The sequence below is a fragment of the Conger conger genome, chromosome 9 (genome assembly GCF_963514075.1).
Source record: "Conger conger chromosome 9, fConCon1.1, whole genome shotgun sequence".
NCBI lineage: Eukaryota > Metazoa > Chordata > Actinopteri > Anguilliformes > Congridae > Conger > Conger conger.
In genome coordinates, this window is record NC_083768.1 from 31595356 (window position 1) to 31614659 (window position 19304).

General features: G+C 43.8%; 1 protein-coding gene across 2 annotated transcripts; it reads right to left on the bottom strand.

The window, feature by feature from the left end:
* Positions 1 to 9117: 9117 nt before the first annotated feature.
* LOC133137793 (polyadenylate-binding protein 2-B-like) lies at positions 9118 to 18122 on the bottom strand. Of its 2 annotated transcripts, none has more exons than XM_061256136.1 (7): positions 17676 to 18122; positions 15291 to 15399; positions 14618 to 14685; positions 14078 to 14184; positions 13399 to 13486; positions 12798 to 12955; positions 9118 to 9864 (listed from the first exon to the last, which is right to left on the bottom strand). In XM_061256136.1, exons 1-7 carry the CDS (start codon positions 17808 to 17810, stop codon positions 9666 to 9668), a joined length of 864 nt encoding a protein of 287 aa, XP_061112120.1. In that variant the 5' UTR covers positions 17811 to 18122; the 3' UTR covers positions 9118 to 9665. The 2 variants fall into 2 exon arrangements, with proteins under 2 accessions (XP_061112120.1, XP_061112122.1); XM_061256138.1 differs by lacking the exon at positions 9118 to 9864 and adding an exon at positions 10313 to 10733 and having other exon boundaries at positions 17676 to 18121.
* Between the last annotated feature and the right edge of the window lie 1182 nt (positions 18123 to 19304).

The following is a 19304-nucleotide window of genomic DNA, read 5'->3' on the forward strand; positions in this document are numbered from 1 at the left end:
TTGTGCTGCTCTCCTCCCTCACTCTCGGATCCCATTGTGACCGCTGGGACTTTGGCCAGGAATGACAAATATCTGTCTGGTGAGTCATGTACCAACACAAACCCTATGCCCCCCCTGCCCCCCAGTCCTCAATCCCCTCCTGGTTATGAATCACCCCTCTCTTTTTCTCATCCTGTCCTTATCGCTCATCATGGCTCAACTGTGGAGGCAGCACATCATGATAGCCGGTTACCTGTGTCCCTCCTTCCTTTACATCCTTCCCCTGCTGTCCCTCTGCTTTTGGAGGAGCACAAGGTCGCTTTCGGCAGCATGCCCATTGGCATGGCCTTCGTGTTAAAGGCCTAGCGTTGTTGTTTTTATCTTCCTATTAAAGTTTATTTTTAACTGCTGTCAGTGCATAATTTCACACATTCCAGCCTGTGTCAGCATTGCTAAACAGAAACACTGGCGTGTTAACATCACCACCTCATAACATCAATGCTTCTGGAGAACAAAGTGGCCTTTCCATAACTTCCAATTAGCACTATCCTCGTTAGGAGATTTTTAGTAATTATTCTAGCATGTTCTCGTCATCATGTCCAGAGTTATGATGTTTCTGTAAGTTTAACATGTTTTATGTTTTTATGGTGCAATTGAAGGAACTTAAATAAGTTATTATTAGAAACGTCATTTGTTTTTTCAATGAATATTCAGGAGAAACAAGTAGTTTTGTAACTACTTTATATCTGGCAGCAACACAGTGGTTTCAGGCTCTTTTGTTACCTTGGACCCTTGATGACTTGACAAATGTGTTCCATCAGCATAAATTACAGCTACATCTAGTCCCACCCCCATTCCCATAAAGATCCATTCAAATGCGAAGAGTTTTAGTATTGCTTGTTGGACAACCTAAAAATAAGATATCCAGACTCTGTTGATAGGTCACAGACATCAGTAAGTCATGGCATGCAAAGGATATGCTACAAAATACTAACTATGACTACTTTCATCCACATAACATTGCTGTGTCCCAAACATTATAGTGTCCTGAAATGGGGGGCTATGTATAAACCCTGCAGTAATTTCTACATGGTGAAATAAAAATGTATAAAAATGCCATTTAGTTAAATGTGACAATGTGCACTTTAACCACATGTGATTTTTTTAATTACAAATCTCAAATTGTGGAGTACAGAGGCAAATAAAAAAATGATGGGTCCCAAACATGATGGAGGGCACTCTCCATAGCATATTTACTTCCTGGGATTTTGTTGATACTAAAAGTAAAGCATAAGCCCGCTGTCCACCATAGAGCCAGAGGTAAAGCCAGAGTTGGCCAGCCTGCTGCTGGACCTCTGACCATCCATTGCATCACCAGGGAGCAGAACTGTGGCAGAAGGCATTACACTTCCTCCCAAATAGGTGCTTCCATATGGCTCCCATGTACTTCAGCCATGGCAGCATGACCATCCATCTCAGTTTATATCACCAACAGCAACCTATATCACCAACGAGCATGCAATTATGCAACTTGCAGAACAGAAGAAAAGGGATACAGGAATGAAAGACAACTACCTTTTCTGAGTAATACCAAGCAAAAGCATAGGCCTAGTATAATTGTGTGCTTATGGACAGTGCTTGCTTGCCTGCCAAGAGCACTGTCTTGGAAGAATTTAAAGGGATGAAAGGTCAAAGGTCAGTATGTGGACAGTTCTCATTAGGACCAAGCTGCACTTTGATGGTCCAGAAGCCAGGGGGCACTGCTCTGAGGAGAGAGCTTTTAGCATATTCTCACACACTCCTCACTGTGGGGACATTATCTGTGACATTCGCACAGGTGATAACACCATAAGGGACAGTATTACAGTATTACACTAAGAGTGTCCTGGGAAAATGAATAAATGTACACGTGGAGAAGAATACATGGAATACCTGTACCAATTCCTACATCACGCTAAATAAGATGTATGATATTGAGCTCTGTAGGAATATTTAAACACTTTATTGAGACCTTTCAATACACAAGAAGCCATATCTCTATGATGGGATTATTCAGGTTGCTCTAACTGGGATATCTAAATGAGCACAATCTCCAGGATCTAGAATTTACTGTTGTTTGTTATGAAAAGTGGAATGCAATTACTGTTGTACATAACTGTTTTACATACTGTGACCTTTCAGTGTACACATTCAAAACACAAACCTGACCTGTTACTGCACATTGAGATCTGTGTAGCCAGAGTGGACCAGGACACAAGACAATGACCTTCAGAGCAACATAGCGCACATTCTCTGGTGGGGGAATCCAGTCACTAATGCCAGAATACCACGGGCACCTGTGAGGTAATGTCACACCAACATGCTTGTGAGGGGATGTTAATCTTTGAACAAATATGCTCTCACAGATCTGGCATAGCCCATTTATAAATCTCGGCTGAACAGACATCCTCTTTTTCAGAAAATATCCTTTAAGGCATAATTTCTTATTCCTAAACATGTCCTGTTATGCTTTGCCTTATTTCATATACTGTATATAAAGAAAATATTTTAAAAAATAACCTTGTATAATAACCTTGTAAATATAATAATCTTGTCCATAATGTCCATCCACCCCTGTCCTTTATTTAAATCCAATATATGCCCCCCTAATAAATTACAACATATTTTTGATGATTACTTTTTACTATTTCTGGGATTACTGGGTTCAAAACTGGAATAATTGCTTGAATTTATTTGGTATGGTCAGATGCAAAGGTCAGTTTCAAACAATACATTTATAGTTGTCAAGATATCCCCTGTGATTTAAACTCACAAAAGGTAGTTGTCTTTCATTTTAATTTAATGTGTGATTTTAGGGCTTTGCTGGTGGAATTTCACTCAGACCCACTACATAGTAGCCATTTTTAAAAAGTATGTCTGCTTTAAAAAGGATATCTTGGCTGACATAGTAGAAATCCTTTGTTGTTATCATGTTTTTATTGACCAACATTAGAAAGGGTACATTCTATAATTTTGTACGCAATTATACAGTCAGAAAATAAAGAAAACTGATTATGTCTGTGTTTTAGTCAGGGACTGAGTGACAAGGAGGGCGCAAAATGGGATTAGGACATGAGAGGCAGACATTACACAGAGAGAAGCGTTCAGCCGCTCTTGACATTGTGGCTCAAGGGTCAACAAGGCGCCAGATTAATTTATGAGAGCAATGAAAGAGGCCGTGAGAATGACACAGCTCTGCACCTCCTTTTCTCCTTCCCTCGCCGTCATTCTCAATTTGCCTCCCCCTTTCCCTCCACTGCAAATCAGGGAAACGGAGAAGAACAGTTTCAGCTGGATGTGTCAGCAAGCTGGATGTATTAGTAAGTTAATGTCTGGCTCTAGAGGAGTTATTTACCCGGAGTTCTTTCACTGACTGTCCAGCTTTGCGAATGGATCTGTAAAAATATAACTTTTGTCAAATGTAACATAAACTCACCATGTTCCGAACAGTGCAACTTTCATGACGAATGGCTGAAAACATACTTCCAGCTTTGGTTTTTGTGCGTGTGTAAAAGTATAATTCCTTCCGTTTTCATAATTTCAAACTACGAGTCACAGACGCGATCCATTTCAGCATTCATGGTAGTAGATCTCCACTGAGACATTGTGGTGGGGAAGCTGTTGCTAACGAGAGACTACGAAGAAGGCTTACACGGACCATCGTGAGCAAACACTGTCTTACGAACACAGGGAGGTTATTTGTAGTTTACTGTACAATTATTGCTCCAATCCACACCAATCAAAGTGTTTTAGTGTCTGAGATAGTCAATAACCAACCATAAATCATAAACCACATTCATCAGGAGATAAACTACTGCTGAAAGGATGTTAACCTCTGGTGGAAGCGCCGCTTTCCAGAACACGGTGAGTTTACATTACAAATAGGCATGTATGCCTAATAAATAAAATACATTGCTGGTTTCCTGGATTAACTGATAAATGACATTGCAGGCTTCCTTGATGAAAAAAGAAGCACAATTGGGGCTCAATGGTTAAAATACGATCAGGATGTACTTTGTCCCTTACTGAAGAGCCATGGCACGTGCCATTGGCACCAGACTGCAAGGATTTGGTGACTATTTCAGTGCAGAAATGTGCCTGGCTGGCTGCAGTCAGGCAGATGTCTCTGTCATCAGTCAAGGCCTTCCGGGAGAGGGTTATCTTTAAGCTCCAGTGCTGAGAGCAAGTGAGATCTCATGTCTCATCTCTGATCTGATGAGTTTCAAATTCAAGTTATTGGACTTATTCTGATTTAAATGCTTTGAAGACATATTTAGTGTAATTATTACGTACAGTATAATGATTTTTAGTTTTAAAACCAGGAGTGTCTTGTCCTGGTTTTAGGATCCACACTTTCAGCCATTTGAAACTTGGCGGGGGGGAGGGGGACACCTCTGGAAGCATCTCAATTAAAAGTCATCAATCAAAACAATTACAAGCCCACCAATCTGGCTTACTTGGATAAAAACTGCTGCAACATAGGCAGCATGAATTAAAATTAATCACTTCCATCTTCCAATGACAGTTCTGCTTTCAAGAACAACCTTCTCCATCCCAAACAATCAGGTTTGAAGTCTGGCCACTCACTGAGACTGCCCTGCCCGGCAGTCCACACCATCAGATCCTTATCGTAATAAGAGACTTACTATCACAATTCAGAGAATAGGACCTATGCAAATGAATGACTTTAATTAAAGACGTGGCTATTGAACCTAAGTATTTGTCTCTTTATAATGAAATTGACTACTTAAATTGGAGCAGAAACCAAATTATAGGAGGCAGGTTTTCATTGTCTTCAAGCTATTTTACTACTGTTTGTCTGTATGACAACACATTTCAGAAGACTCTCTTATATGTCTATGTTTGTAGTGTTTTCCTTTTGCAGCTTAAATAGCTCCCATGGTCACTGACAAGCTGACACATCACATGTATGCCGCACAACTTTACCACCAGCAAAAATAAGCTGTGCTTACCACATGTGTTAATTTGTGATAATTACTGGGAATCAGATACACCCTGTATTGCTACAGATAACAGTTCAAATATGCACGACCCAGACAGTACTGTGTCGCTGTTTCACTGCTACTGCAGTTATGTTGTACTGGGAGTGCGAGCCGAATTGTACTGAATCTCATTCTGGTACTTGTGGCAGTTCTGGTACAGGTGCAATACTTCTGAGTCTCCCTCAGAAAGTCTATGCATTACCTTGCAGGTGAAAGATATAAACTAAGGCCTGAGACATTTTCTCAACTGGATAAAAACTGTATTCATGAAGATGTCTGTTTTTGGACATCAAAACAGAACAAACCTCATTCAACTGTTTGGCAAACATGTAGCATGCAATGCCAAAGCTATTCTTTTTGATACTGAATATTGCCACCATCAAGTTCCAGGTACTGACCTCAGCCTGCCAAGGCTGTTATTGGCCTGGTGCTATTTCCATATCACTTCTATTTATATCACACTTTATTTTCTCTGTAATGCAATATCATTGTTCATTGAGTTATTCACATAGTTGGGTAGCAGACCATTGCTGGGTTTTTCCACCAGATGCGATCGCCTTATTTTTTCATTTTGATCTGCTACAATGTGAAGCACTTTGAGCTGCATTCCATGTATGAAAGGTGCTATACAAATAAAAGTTTATTATTATTACTATTATTATTATTAGTAGTATTATTATTATTATTAGAGGTTTGAATTTCTTTTTTTGTGTGTGTTCATTCTCCATTCATGTAAATATAATTTTTTTACACTTAGGTTTTTATATGTGATCCTGTCTGCATCAACAATTTCAGAATTTCACTAGCATTTAATTTGAACTACAATGGGCTAGTAACTTACAATTGAAATTTAAATAATTATTTTATCTTTTTTTTCCTTAGTCATAAATTACCCATAAAGCACTAGAGCAGGACTATTTCAAAAAGAGACCGATGTGGGTGCAGGTTTTTATATCATGCTAGTACAAAGACACCCAAGTCTGCTGATTCATTGCTGATTCAAGTCTGCTCTTTCCATTTCCAAACACGTATTTTTCACTCCCTACTGCCTGCTTTGCTTGTTTTCTTGCTCCTAGCTCCAACCATCAGGGGAGGCACAAAAAGGAAGCAAGAAAAGGAGGTAAAGGCAGGGGAAACCAGACAACATGAATTAGGAAAATGGAATGTCCTTGCTTCTTCATACATCAGTTTGAAGCAACATCAGTTAAAGATGTGGCAGATGTGTGGCAGATGGGGAGAGAATCTAGCTCCTAGAAGGAACATTTAAGGGATTGAAAATTCCTTAAAGATGGTGGACCTCGATCAATTTCTAAGATTCCTTAAAGATGGTGGACCAATTTCTGAGTCAGGCAAAGAACAAGCAGGTGAAGAATAAGCGACTGGAAAGAGCCCATGGTCTTGATTGAAGACCACAATTACTTATTCAGGTGAGCTAGGCTAAAACACATCCGCTCCCACATCTGCCCTTTTTTAATGAGATTCAACAGCCCAGTATTAGAGAAAGGCAATCAAAATATTATTGTCTGTCTGACAATCAACAACTCAACACAAGGCTCAGTGAAATAAGTATATATTATCATAATTGCATTAATTTGGTTTGATTTGTATTTATTTAAAACGACTCCAGTTAACTAGGACTGAATATATGAACCAGGCAAACTGAGGCATAGAGTTAGACTGAGCATGCACAAAGCCATTCTCTCAGTGGTAAAATGCCCGTTTCTAAACGTGAGGAAAATGCAGAAAATGCTCCATATGTCTGAGCCAATGAGATCACTGCCACTCTCTGGCCAAACACTTCAGTGTATGATTATTTTTCGGGAGCCTGGAGACCATGACAGATTCCAGAGAATGGAAAGACAGATAAACGGGTGGAGGAGGGGTGCTGACTGAGATGGAGAGCTAGGGGTGGGGTCAGAGATAAGAGATCCAGAGATGGCAGATATTTAAGGGTGCAGCAGCTGAGCATTGTGAACATTCTTAGGGACTGACACAATGAGGGGACTGCAGTGACCTGCACTTCAGCACACACACGGTAATCGGGGGATTTTAAAATCAGTCGTCTGTATGACCTTATTGTACAGTACCAAACACACATCAATGATAACGACGATTTAGGCACTTTAACAGTTGATAGTCTCTGAGCTCTAAATACTAAAACCATGTGCGCTAAGACCCCTGGGCTTTAGTCTTTTGATCCAGATCAAAGTTGGAATGAAATTGAAATTCAGAAAGTGATGTTACCTCAGGTCTTCTCACCTTCTGCTTCAGTTTGAAGTACACTTAATACTGGCTAATGTAGACATACATCTACAATTTTAAATATTTTTGTCATCACTCCCGGAATAAGAACCTGCACAGTACACTGCTAACTTATCCACAGATATACAAGCAAAAAAAAAATAGTCAATTCATAAGCATTAAAAATAACTTTAAAGGTAAAAACCAGTGAGCAGCTGAAGTTCCCCTAAACTGCTCAAGACAACTGGTTCCCATTAGAGGAAAGATTGTTTTGGTATAGTGTAAAAGCTGTAACTAATAAGTACAATGGCTATTACTGGGATTCAAATATGCCATTCTAATAACTTCCAAAACAAAACCATCTGGATCTCCAGTTGTGACAGAACCATTGTACTGAAGAGTACACTGCTGGTTACAGGTAGTATCCATGGTGGGTCTCCAGAGTGTATCAGCAGTGCCTGTCCCAAAACCCTTCTGTGGAATGCAATGGCACCCCTTCAACACCAGGAAAGGAGCAGTCACAGAAACTGCACAAACACAAAGTTTCACAAAGCAGGATTACCAAGTTAGCTGTAAAACACAGAACCCTCCATATTACTCAGTGCAGTTACCCAACTAAGTCCCTATTCCTACTTTGCCAAATACCTCCATGGAGAGCCAATGCAGAAGCCAGTACGATTAAAGGTACACGAGTTAAGATTTTTGTGTTAAAACATTGTTACAAGACCATTGTAAATCCCTTCCTAGAATTGAAGAAGGCTCACTGACATGTTGACTCACCCTTTGTCTGCGTTTATAGTCCTTAAACTCGGGTTTCAAAGTGTACATTTGTCAGGCCGTCACTCTGTATGAAAACACTGTACAGCTGCACAACAATTCAAGCTCATTGGTTCTAACTGCCACAGCCAATTTGCGCATTTATTGCTTTTTATCCAAGCGAAGGCTACATATCTAATTATACAATAGCGAACAATGCCAGTTCGCTATTGGTAACAAGCAAATTAGCTATAGTTAGCTTGACAAATTTACAGATATCCATTTCAAAAACGTATAGGCAATACAAACATAGTAGCAATGCATAATGCACAAGTGTTGTGCTTCAGGTGGATATTTGTAAATTTGGGAAGCTAACTAGTAATAGCTCATCTGCTTGTTACTGATAGCGAACTAGTATTATTCTCTAACTAGATAAGCAGTAGTTCCAGTGGTCGCTCTTGTAGAGTGCAATTTGGGCAGCTACATGTTCCTTTTACCTCTTCTAAGTGTTCAATCATCCGTGTTTAGCTAAACCTATATTTCTCTCAAACTGTAAGTTAGTTATATAGCCAGCTAGTTACACAGCCAAATAACTTGCTCATAATATAGTTGATTAAAGTGGAAACTTAAAAAAAAGACAAGTGTTGTGTAGCACACCAAAGTAAAGATTTCATAAAGTCAGCTGTTCGGCAAACATTTTCTAAATAGAACACTACGAAAAGACAGCAGGCTCCGTTGCATTTTTCACTGCCAGCTTTCCAAAACAGTGCACGAGAACACTGAACTGTATAAGGCTTTATATTACGCGTTGTATTCAAAAACTGCGGAAGCTGTGTTGTGGTTTGAGGTTGTTTGTTGCTACAATTCTTTTGACCGTTAGGAGTCCAAAATTACCTATTGTACCTTTAAGTAACGACAACTAGGGTGGCCACTGAGTATGTCCTTCACTTGCAGTTCACCCCCCTGGCCACAAGATGAAGTGTACTTGTGTAACCCATATGTCCACACGATGGAGACAAACTCATGATAATCATTGGTTGCAAATACTTTAAGCTCTTGTATGACATGGACCAAACGTGACCAAACATCCATACCCAAATTTTTACACAAGGTCTTTTTATTTTTTTTATTTTTTTCCTAATTACAGATTTTTTTTTTTTAATGGGTTAAAAATAAAATTAAAATAAAAAAAGCAAAACAAATTTTTAATTTTTTTTTGTTCAAATCCTCTTTTCCCCACAGAAAAAACAAAAAACAAAAACAAAACACACTTCTCCACAGCCTCCCAAATAAAGGCCCTGCTCCCTCGGTTTTAAATAACTGCCGCCTTCGCCCCCTCCCCGTCTCCCCTGCGAGTTCTCAAGCCGTGTCTGCTCTGTACGCAGAGAAACAGAGGGCCTCAACCCCTTCTCTGTGCCTGCTGTCTCAATGAAAACAGCAGCTGCCTGCTTAGATGGATCCCTATGCAAAGGGACTCCCCTACTCTCTACACAAACTGTGTGGGTGCGGTATGTCCTGGTGATTGAGCCTTGTGCCTGTGCGTGTATTCATGCGCGCGCGCGTGTGAGTGCGTGTGCGTGTGTGTACGAGTGCGTGCGTGCATGCGTGTGTGTGTGCGTGTGTGTGTGTGCCTGCGTCCGCACGAGCTCAGCGCCTGTGGTTGTAGTAAACCCCCCCCGCTGCGTGCCGGTGCTCCCCCTGTCCCCCGGGCCCACCCCCCCACATTGACAGGATTGGGTGAGTGTGCACAGCGGGAGCAGAGAGGGCGAGAGACGCTGCCGAAACAGTAGGGGGCGCTGCCGCCACAGGAGAAGGGGGGGTGGTCAGCCTCCACTGGTCCTGAAACCTGAAACGACAAGAAGTGGTCTAATATCCAGAGAAAGAGAGAAGGAGAGGAGGAGAGGAGGACAGGTGTAGCCGCAGCAGCAGAGGTCCGGGGGAGGGGGGCAAAGTCCAAGCCGTGCATTTGAGGGGGAGGGGGGGGGCGCTTTATAACTAAAGACAAAACACAAAGTATCTGAGACCAGCATGACCTGTAGGAACACAGAGGGGTCTGCTCACTGCCAGTGACGAACAGAGGAGAACAGAGGGGGGGGGGGGGGGGGAGAGAACTGTGTGGAGTGAGGGATGGAAGGAGTATAAAGGAATGAAACAAAAGTCGCAAGAGAATGCTGGTTATAACCGCTTAAAGAGGGTAAAAGCGGGGGTGAGGGGTAGAGAGAGAAAGGTTGATTTCAAGGAAGATACAAAAAGCACTCCCAATACAAAATACTTGAAAAATAAAAACAAAGCCATTTTGTCATATATAGGTATATATATGTATGTATGCATCTGTACATACATACGTAGCGCAGCTGCACATGAGCTTTCGGTGGGCGGAGTGTGGTGCATCACAGCCAGACAAGAACCCACATCTGCAGCCTGACATTTCATCTTCCTGACACACCGGCCATCTGTACCTTACCAGGGAGACCGCTGCAGCACGACACACACCCACACACACCCACGCCTAGGCCAGTCTGTCTGTCTGTCCGTCTGTCCACAAGCACTGCGGGGGAGGGTTCTTTTAGTGGGGCCCTTTTATCCTCTTGTTTGTCTTCCCTTTTTTTTTTTTGTATTTTTTTTTTTTATTGGGGACAGAGAGGGAGGGGTGGGTGGGGGGGTTTGGTCAGGGATTAGTAAGGGGAATACCACGATGACGTTCGCCCTCGGCCCCTGAAAAAGAGAGAGAAAAAGAGGGTGAGTATTTTTTCGATTGGCCAAGAAAGACGGACGCTAATTTCTTTCGGCGGGTGAGTGCGCGCGCGTGCGTACGCCGTTGCCGTTTTAATTAGACGTGCAAAAACGCAGCATCAAAATGTAAGCAATCATCACATATAATAACATACGTGATTTACCTTTTCAAGTGGACTCTCCAGGTTATAACAATATATAAAAAATGTTTTACTACTTGTATCATTCTGCTAGAACTGTTGGCAGTTAATTGTCTTTTTTTGTACGAATAGCAATTATTCATTTGAAGCGGGCAGGGGGAGAGTAAAAACGCGCTCTCCTTCCCCCGTCTCGCTCTCCCTCTTTCTCTCTCCCTCATTCTGAGGCCAGCTCTCCTGAGGTCACTGTTGGGAGAAACGGAAGATGGACACACACACCCCCCGGTCCCCCCCCAGCCCTTCCCAGCAGCATGCGGGTACACACCAGCAGGTGCCGCTGTTGCCTTCCATTCTCGTACATATGCGCACACTGTGGCCCTCTCGCACGCAGACACACAGACACACGTGAACCAGGCTCCATACTCAAACCAATGTCAGGCTGCAGGAATGACCTTTTTTCCCCGCCGGTACCGGTCAGCTGCGACTGTAAGGGCGGTGAAAAACCAGCCCGGACAGTAAGTGGAGTTGAGCCGGCGAGTGAAGGCAGCCTATCCACATGGAGCACGGGCACTGACTTAGACTGGAGTAACAGCTTGTTATTCTGTCTCTCAACAAAAGAGCTGAGCCATGGAGCTGAATACCCCAGAGATATCATTGTAAACCTACTCTTGTGAATGGACATACAGTATACACATCTATGCAGAAGGATAATAATAAAAGCATAACTATACAATATAAATAAATATTGATAAGTATAATGGCCCTTCCCGCAGATCCCCTGAATCACTGTTTGTGGCACCAGGAAGTGTCCCCTTCCTTTAACACAAGGACAGCCCTCAACAGCTTTGCACACACATCTGTTTGGCTCAATGACAGAGCGCACCTTCATTTTCGTTCAATTACATTTTCTGATTCAGTGTAGCCTGAAAGGTATTAAGGTTTCCTGATGATTTACATTTCTAGAATTTATACATAATTCCTATTCAAGGCCTTACTAGAATTTCCTCTATGAAATTCCTAATTTCTCATTTGTAATAATTGTCATGTAATATAGTGATCTCTAAATTCAGTTTCAGTAATTTGCAGGCTACTTCAGCTGAAATTCCGCCTCATATTTTATCACATATTCACGGTCATCCCTAAAGCATGTGGCCCAAAGCAACCTCAGACAGTGTCCTAGTTTACAAACAGGCCATGGAGCCCTTGCAAAGTCACAAGCACAGAGGCTAATTCAGCCATATGAGCACCAGAAAGCACCTGCACTGTTAAATACAAAGTCAAAATGTTTGCCAGGAGCAACTCCTCAGCACTTCAACTCCACCATTAGACAATTACCTAAATGAAACAGGACAGCATTGGCAACACAGTGCTAAGCACCAGTCTGCCTGTCCTTGTCCCACTACGGTTCACAGAACACATTTTCTATCTGCTTTATACGTTTACTCTGTCAGTTTCAGGTACGAGAGCTCCAGTATGAGCACAGAGCGCACAGCAGTGCTCATCCGAACACCAACCTCATCACGCTAAAGGGTGTGTACCTGCTGTGATACTCCATCTACGCGTGTTAGCGCTATGCACATCCTCCTTCAATAGTGCATACCCGCCAGGTACATGTGCGGAAGAGTGCACTCGTTCGCATGAGCCGCATATGCATAGGAGGCCAGTGCATGTGCGCTCATTGGCTGTGTGTGTGACAGAGCTAATAAGCCCATTGGCTATGTGAAACAGGGTGAGTGTGCTCATTGGCTGTGTGAGACAGGGTGAGTGTGTGAGATTAAGCGTGCGTGCGTGCGTGCGTGTGTGTGTGTGTGTGTGTATGCGTGTGTGTGTGTGTGTGTATGCGTGTGTGTATGCGTGTGTGTGTGCGTGTGTGTGTGCGTGTGTGTGTGTGTGTGTGTGTGTCGCTCACCGGAAGGCCCGTCCTCTTCCTCTAGGGGGCGTGTAGCCACTGTAGTAGCGGGAGCGGGAGGAGAAGGTTCCTCCTCCCCCCCTCGATCGGAAGCGAGCCCTGGGAAAGCCGCGGTCTGTGGTGCTGATGCCTGGTCTGTTTGTCCGCTTCGCTCCCACCTGAGAGGGAGAGGAGCCTGTGAGCCGCTTTCCTTCAACCCCCCACCCCACCCCACCCCACCCCATAACATCAGAACAGCCCCCCTCACCCCCACCCCATAACATCAGAACAGCCCCCCTCACCCCCACCCCACCCCAGAACATCAGAACAGCCCCCCTCACCCCCACCCCACCCCAGAACATCAGAACAGCCCCCCTCACCCCCACCCCAGAACATCAGAACAGCCCACCCCACCCCACCCCAGAACATCAGAACAGCCCCCCTCACCCCCCACCCCACCCCAGAACATCAGAACAGCCCCCCTCACCCCCACCCCACCCCAGAACATCAGAACAGCCCCCCTCATCCTCATCCCCACCCCAGAACATCAGAACAGCCCCCCACCCCCCGACCCCACGCCCGAAACATCAGAACAGCCCGTCTTCCCAGCACAGCCCCTCACCTTGATCTGCCTCCCTCTAAACAGGGACTCGTCCAGGGCCATGGCTGTCCGTACAGACTCCTTGTCTGAAAACTCGATATATGCAAACCTGAAAAAGAAACCAAGCATTATTTTCTCTACCGAACATCCAACAATGCGACTAAATCAAGACCTCCTATGGTCCTCCCTCCCCTCCGAGTCCAATCACACCAGCACAATGCAATGAGAAAATTTTAGTCGATTCACACAATATAAAAAATGCATTGCGATTGCTGCCGATTGCACCCTAAACCTAAACCCTAACCCAACTAACTGCTAAAGGTGATGCAGAAATTAATGGACTTTGAGGTCCAGAACTGTAATACCTTAACCCCCATTCATTATTTTTGTTAACACTTAAAAAGATCTATAAACTAATGTTATTTGCATTTTTCGAATCGCATTCACACAAAATAGCACACAACCAAAAGAGAGATGCAGACTAGTGGAGCATATATATAAATATATATATATATATATATATATATATATATATATATATATATATATATATATATATAAATATTTTTAAAATCTCAGTAACAGCATCTCCTGACACATTGGTGAATAAAGCACAGCAAGGAGGAACTTGAGTGTGACTGATATGTATTAATTTTTTTCTGAATTGTGGCATGAGAACATGACGGCGGTAGGCACGCACCCTTTGGGGTGTCCGGTGAACTTGTCGCACAGGATGGTGACTCTGTTGACCGAGCCGCAGCCATGGAAGTGAGCCTCCAGCTCCTCGGCGGTGGCGCCGTAGTCCACCTGAAGGACACACAGCTGACAACAGAGCCCGAGACGGCCACGCGCACGCTAACTACGCAGCGCAGCGCTAACTCCGCAGCGCTAACTCCGCAGCGCAGCGCTAACTCCGCAGCGCAGCGCTAACTACGCAGCGCAGCGCTAACTACGCAGCGCAGCGCTCCGGACACAAACCTAATGTTCACACTTACTACAATGCTGAGTGACACCGAGGTGCTGTGAAAGTAATGATCACTGCAACCCCTCGCTGTCACTGCTGATTGGGAACTAATGGGAATTTTTACCGTGCATTGCCAAAAACGTATCAGCCAACTGTCAAACAATATTAAAAACTGTACAATGTACCATCCCAAAGCATTTGCATTACATTACATCCTAAACCTCCAATCACAGGTTGAACGTGTGCATGAGAGTGTGTCCTGAGCGGTGTACTCACGTTTCCTACGTAAATAGACCTGCCGTCAGCCTCCATCTTCTCCTCAAGGGACATGATGACAGGCCCAGCTACAGGGAACACAAAGCAAAGCACTCAGACTGAAGTTTTCAATCTTTAGCACGAAATCAAGCACCAATACAGCATTTTTCAGGGTGTGTACGGATTAAGCAGTAGGGAAGATCCTCCAACTCGGTGATCTTCATTCCTGGTCCTGGAGAACCAAAGGGTCTGCTGGTTTTTGTTATTACCTTAATATCGGAAACCAATTCAGACCCAAGAAACCAGGTAAGGAGAGTTAACTGGGTAATCAGCTGCTTTAATTGATTCACTAAATGAAGAGTAGTAAGAACCAGCAGACCCAGTGGTCTGCCAGGACCAGGAATTAAGATCACTGCTTTAATTGCTGAAAATACAGAGCACCCACAGCAGAGTGTAGAGTTTATGCACTCTCCCCCTCCTGACCTAAACACACACACGCACACCTTGCCCCAGTCTTACACACACACACACCTCGTCCCAGACCCACACACACAAGCACACATACACCATAGACCTACACATGCACACTTCACCCAAGACCTGTGCGCGCACACACCTCGCCCAAAGGCACACACGCGCGCACACACACACACACACACACACACACAGACTACTCCCCTCCCTCCACTCTTACCAGGAGGAGGACTGAGATTCATCTGTTTCTCCACCTCGTTCTGGAGCTCCTTCAGCTTCTCTGCCTCCTCCTCCATCTCGCGCACCCGGGCTTTGATAGCCTCCAGCTCCTGCAGAACACAAGTAATTTACACACAGCCACGCGTGAAACACTCCAATACACCCACACGCACCATAAATCAACATTTCACCACAGAGAGTCAGTGTCCAGTCAAATATCAGATGGACAGCTACATGGACACTTGACACTGCAAACCGTATCAAAGTAAAAAAACTTGCGACACTGCAAATCGAATGCTACCTACTATAACTGCAGTCGAACGTTTCTGAAAAATGAGATCTAGCTGTTGTTGGGTTGCTGGTCGGCCCACACTGTTAAAATGCTATATTAGGTTGTGATGCACTGATCTGAATGTGCTTTGCACTGGAGGATTGCTGCCCATTGTCCACTTCCACAGCTACTGAGAAATGTGTATATTGAGCTGAAGTATAGCCCTCAGCAATGTTCATACGTTACTGAATGAACTGAACAAGTGCTTTCAGAAATTATCATAACCGCTGTGCACGGCTGTTGCCAAACCATGGTTGCATGCTACACACATCACAAGTCTACCTCCTGCAAAGAACGATCGCTCGACGGCAGAGGGGAATGCATTTCACAACCCCATCACACATCAGTCAGGGACAAGGCAGCTTTGAGGCTGCCCCCTTTACTTTTTTCTTTTTTAAGTTATATTAACACTCTTTTCTCCCTGTGATTCTATTGCAGTGCCCTGCATTCATACGACAGGACACAGACACACACTCACTCTTCTGAAAGGCCTCTACCATCCAAACGGCTGTCCTGCACAGTGACTGGAAGACTCCTCGTGTGATGGGACATTTCGCCGAATTAAACCCTTCTGCACTTGGTGAGGCTCCAGCTGCTTACATTGGGTTTGTGGAGCTGCAATAGGTACCCCATGGGGCCCATCACGTACTGCTGCCTTAAGGGGAAGAGTCACTCTGCCCCTCGGGGGCTACCTACTGTTCCCCGTCCTTTCCGCAGACGCAGGCATTTTCAAAGCTCCACAGCACTGCCCCTGTAGAGGACTTGATTGGCTTAATTAGTACCATGGGGTTGCGCCTGGAGACCTTTCAGTCCTGAAGAGGATCTGGACTCCTTTCACAGAGCCGCACTGCAGAACATGGTCCAGCTACAGCTGCTGCAAAACCCCCCTACATGGGACAAACTGGCCAAGACATGAATCGCACAAAAAGTACCTCATCAGATCAACCAGGTAGTACAAATGAGTGTCTTTGAATGTTTCCAGAAAAAGAGAAAGGCCCAAGGGGAAGGTTACAAATTCATTCATGTACCTGTTGCACACTCACTAATGTCACAGATTTGTTTCGACACTCTCTCAAACACTTGCATCAAAACACACAACTGTGGCAACTATCCTACCTTACTAGACCAATCTCCTGTGTGTACTGAAACATTTCGATCAGACACGGTCAGCAACTCGACCATCATCTCAAAGAGACTCATACCACAAGCCCGATCAGTCATACAGCTATTCGCAAGCAGAGGATAACTGCAACGTTAACAGTCTAACACCGTTGATGGTTCGTCACGACGTGATATTTCATGAACAATACCATACCAGGAACTAAACTCAGAATTAACGAAAAAAGCCCATCGGTTGTGGGCGTTGCTATCCAACGCAGAATCGCCTTTCTCCTCAAGTATCAATACGGCTGGACACGAGCAGCGTGTCAACTCTACGCGCCGCTACTCCAAATAAAACGCACGCAGACAAGTTAGCCATCTACCCAGCACCGTTTACTACCACAATGAGCGAATAAAAATAACTGAGCTGCGAAAATGCCTCATGCAACGCGTTGCAATCATATCTCTCATCTTCCCACCATGCCATTATAAAATATTTTGTTTACAAATTGTGATAAAAACAGCTATGGCTAACGTTACAGCTTACAGACAAAAGAAGTGGCGTGGTTACCGTGAGCTGTTGTCTGCAGCTGACAATCTCACTGCGGCAGCGACTAATGGCGGCATGTCCTATCCTAGCCAGTCTCTTACATTTTCAGCTGAGAACATTTTTGCGACCCCCCCGCCCCCCCAGCCGGCGAAGAGAAACTGCCGCCACTGCTGCTCCAACATGGCTGCCGACGCCACGCTCGGAGACTGCACGCGTTGTAGCACACAGTCCAGGTGATTGTCGTTGCAAAGTAAAATGTATGAAGAAAACACCACAACTAGGTTATCTAGCGACTTTTAATACATATTTAGACAGTGCCGCATAAGCCGCATGTAGTATGTCCCTTCCTTTTTCGCTTTTGACAAACTTAGCCAGGTGCTACATTAGCTTGCACACACACTCACCGGATCCTCAATAGCGGCCTCTCCCTCTTCTAGTCCAGGCTCATCATCGCCCACGCCAGTGTCTTCTAACTCTGGGTGTCCTGGGTCTGAGTCCAGCAGCGACTCATCTGCTAACCCATTTCCGAATTCCGCCATTGCGCGACTCCCTCTTGTCCAACGCGCCTCGTGCCTACAGGCCCCAACTCACACAAGGAGAAAGACGGGTGGCGGACAGCCGTCCAACACCGCTAAAATAGGGCCTGTTTCGGTTTCAAAGCTGCAGAAAACAGGTCTTATATCTGGAAGAGCATTCGGTCCTGACAGACTAGTTTCGGTGGATGTGCTATGATCAGGAGAAAATATTTTTTACTTAATTGAAAACAACGTGCTATAAATATAAAACGAGGTTTCTCCCCTCCTCTAGCACCGTGTCTCCTGAAACAGAAATGGAAGTAAAGGGGCGGGACCTAATTGCATTGCAGGCACAAGCTCAGATTCTCATTGGCCTGTTTAACATTTCAGGGTGGATCTCGTCCTATTGGCGGTTACCTTACTGGATTGTAGGCTGCTCTTTTCTGCCTTCTTGACGATTTAGCCTCGCTATGTACACAATGATTCGACGAGACCAATGTCAAACAAAGGGCTCTTGGGCAAATTATCTTTTTAATCGTGCGTTTGTGCCAGTGTCATTTGCATTCCTTTGGCAAGTCATCAATTTGTAAGTATTTACAAATTCTTGGGCCAGAGGTTAAATTAATTCGTCTTCATCTAATTTTAGTCACTAAATGTAATTTTGTGTGGGGAAGCAGGTTTACTCCCCGTCTGTGAAACTGCCTCCCTATGTTCAGAATAGGATTTTTTAAAAACTTCTGTTTCATCAATTGCATTCATTCTCTTCAGTAAGAACAGACGAAATATCAATAACGAGAACAAATCTTTATTGTCTGATCGCTTTTTATAAAATATAATTGCAGGTGTTGTTTGTAACCATCTAAACACTTGAGTAATACAAATCTTTGTACTTTGTACTAATATAATTTAAAATTCTATGAAGCAATTTGTGAAACTCGTGTTAAGCCAAACATAATACATAATCAAATACATTCCATGAAATACATGTTATTTTTCATTTATTCCCTTGCTGGGAGTCTCTAACATTACTGCCACTTGGTGGTTAAAACGGGACGTGCAGTTAAATAAATTCGACTGCGGCGTCCTTCCCATGCGAGTAAAAAGTGCTGTTGAACTACTACTTTTGTCACTGCGTGCGTCGTCTCTGGCTTTTCGCGCTAGTTTTCTACACTGGAAGTGAATGTAATGCTATTCTTTATATCTTACCACAAAACATTGTAATCAAACAAAATGTTTCAAGTTAATCTCTGTACAAATGAAGGGATTTAAGTTAAAAACTGAATTTATACTATGTGTTTTACACCTAATTTGGCAGTAGGCCCACAGTATGCATTATACTTTTGGGGTTTGGACCGATGGTGGATACACTCAATGGAAGAATTTAACCCGTTAAGAATCGCCCCTTTTTCTTTCTTGAAAATGACAACCAAATTAAAATGGTTACTATTCTTAACCATTTTCAGGACATGAAGTGTCTGTGTACTCAACATATGACTGGTACGGTTCCGTGCACTCTTA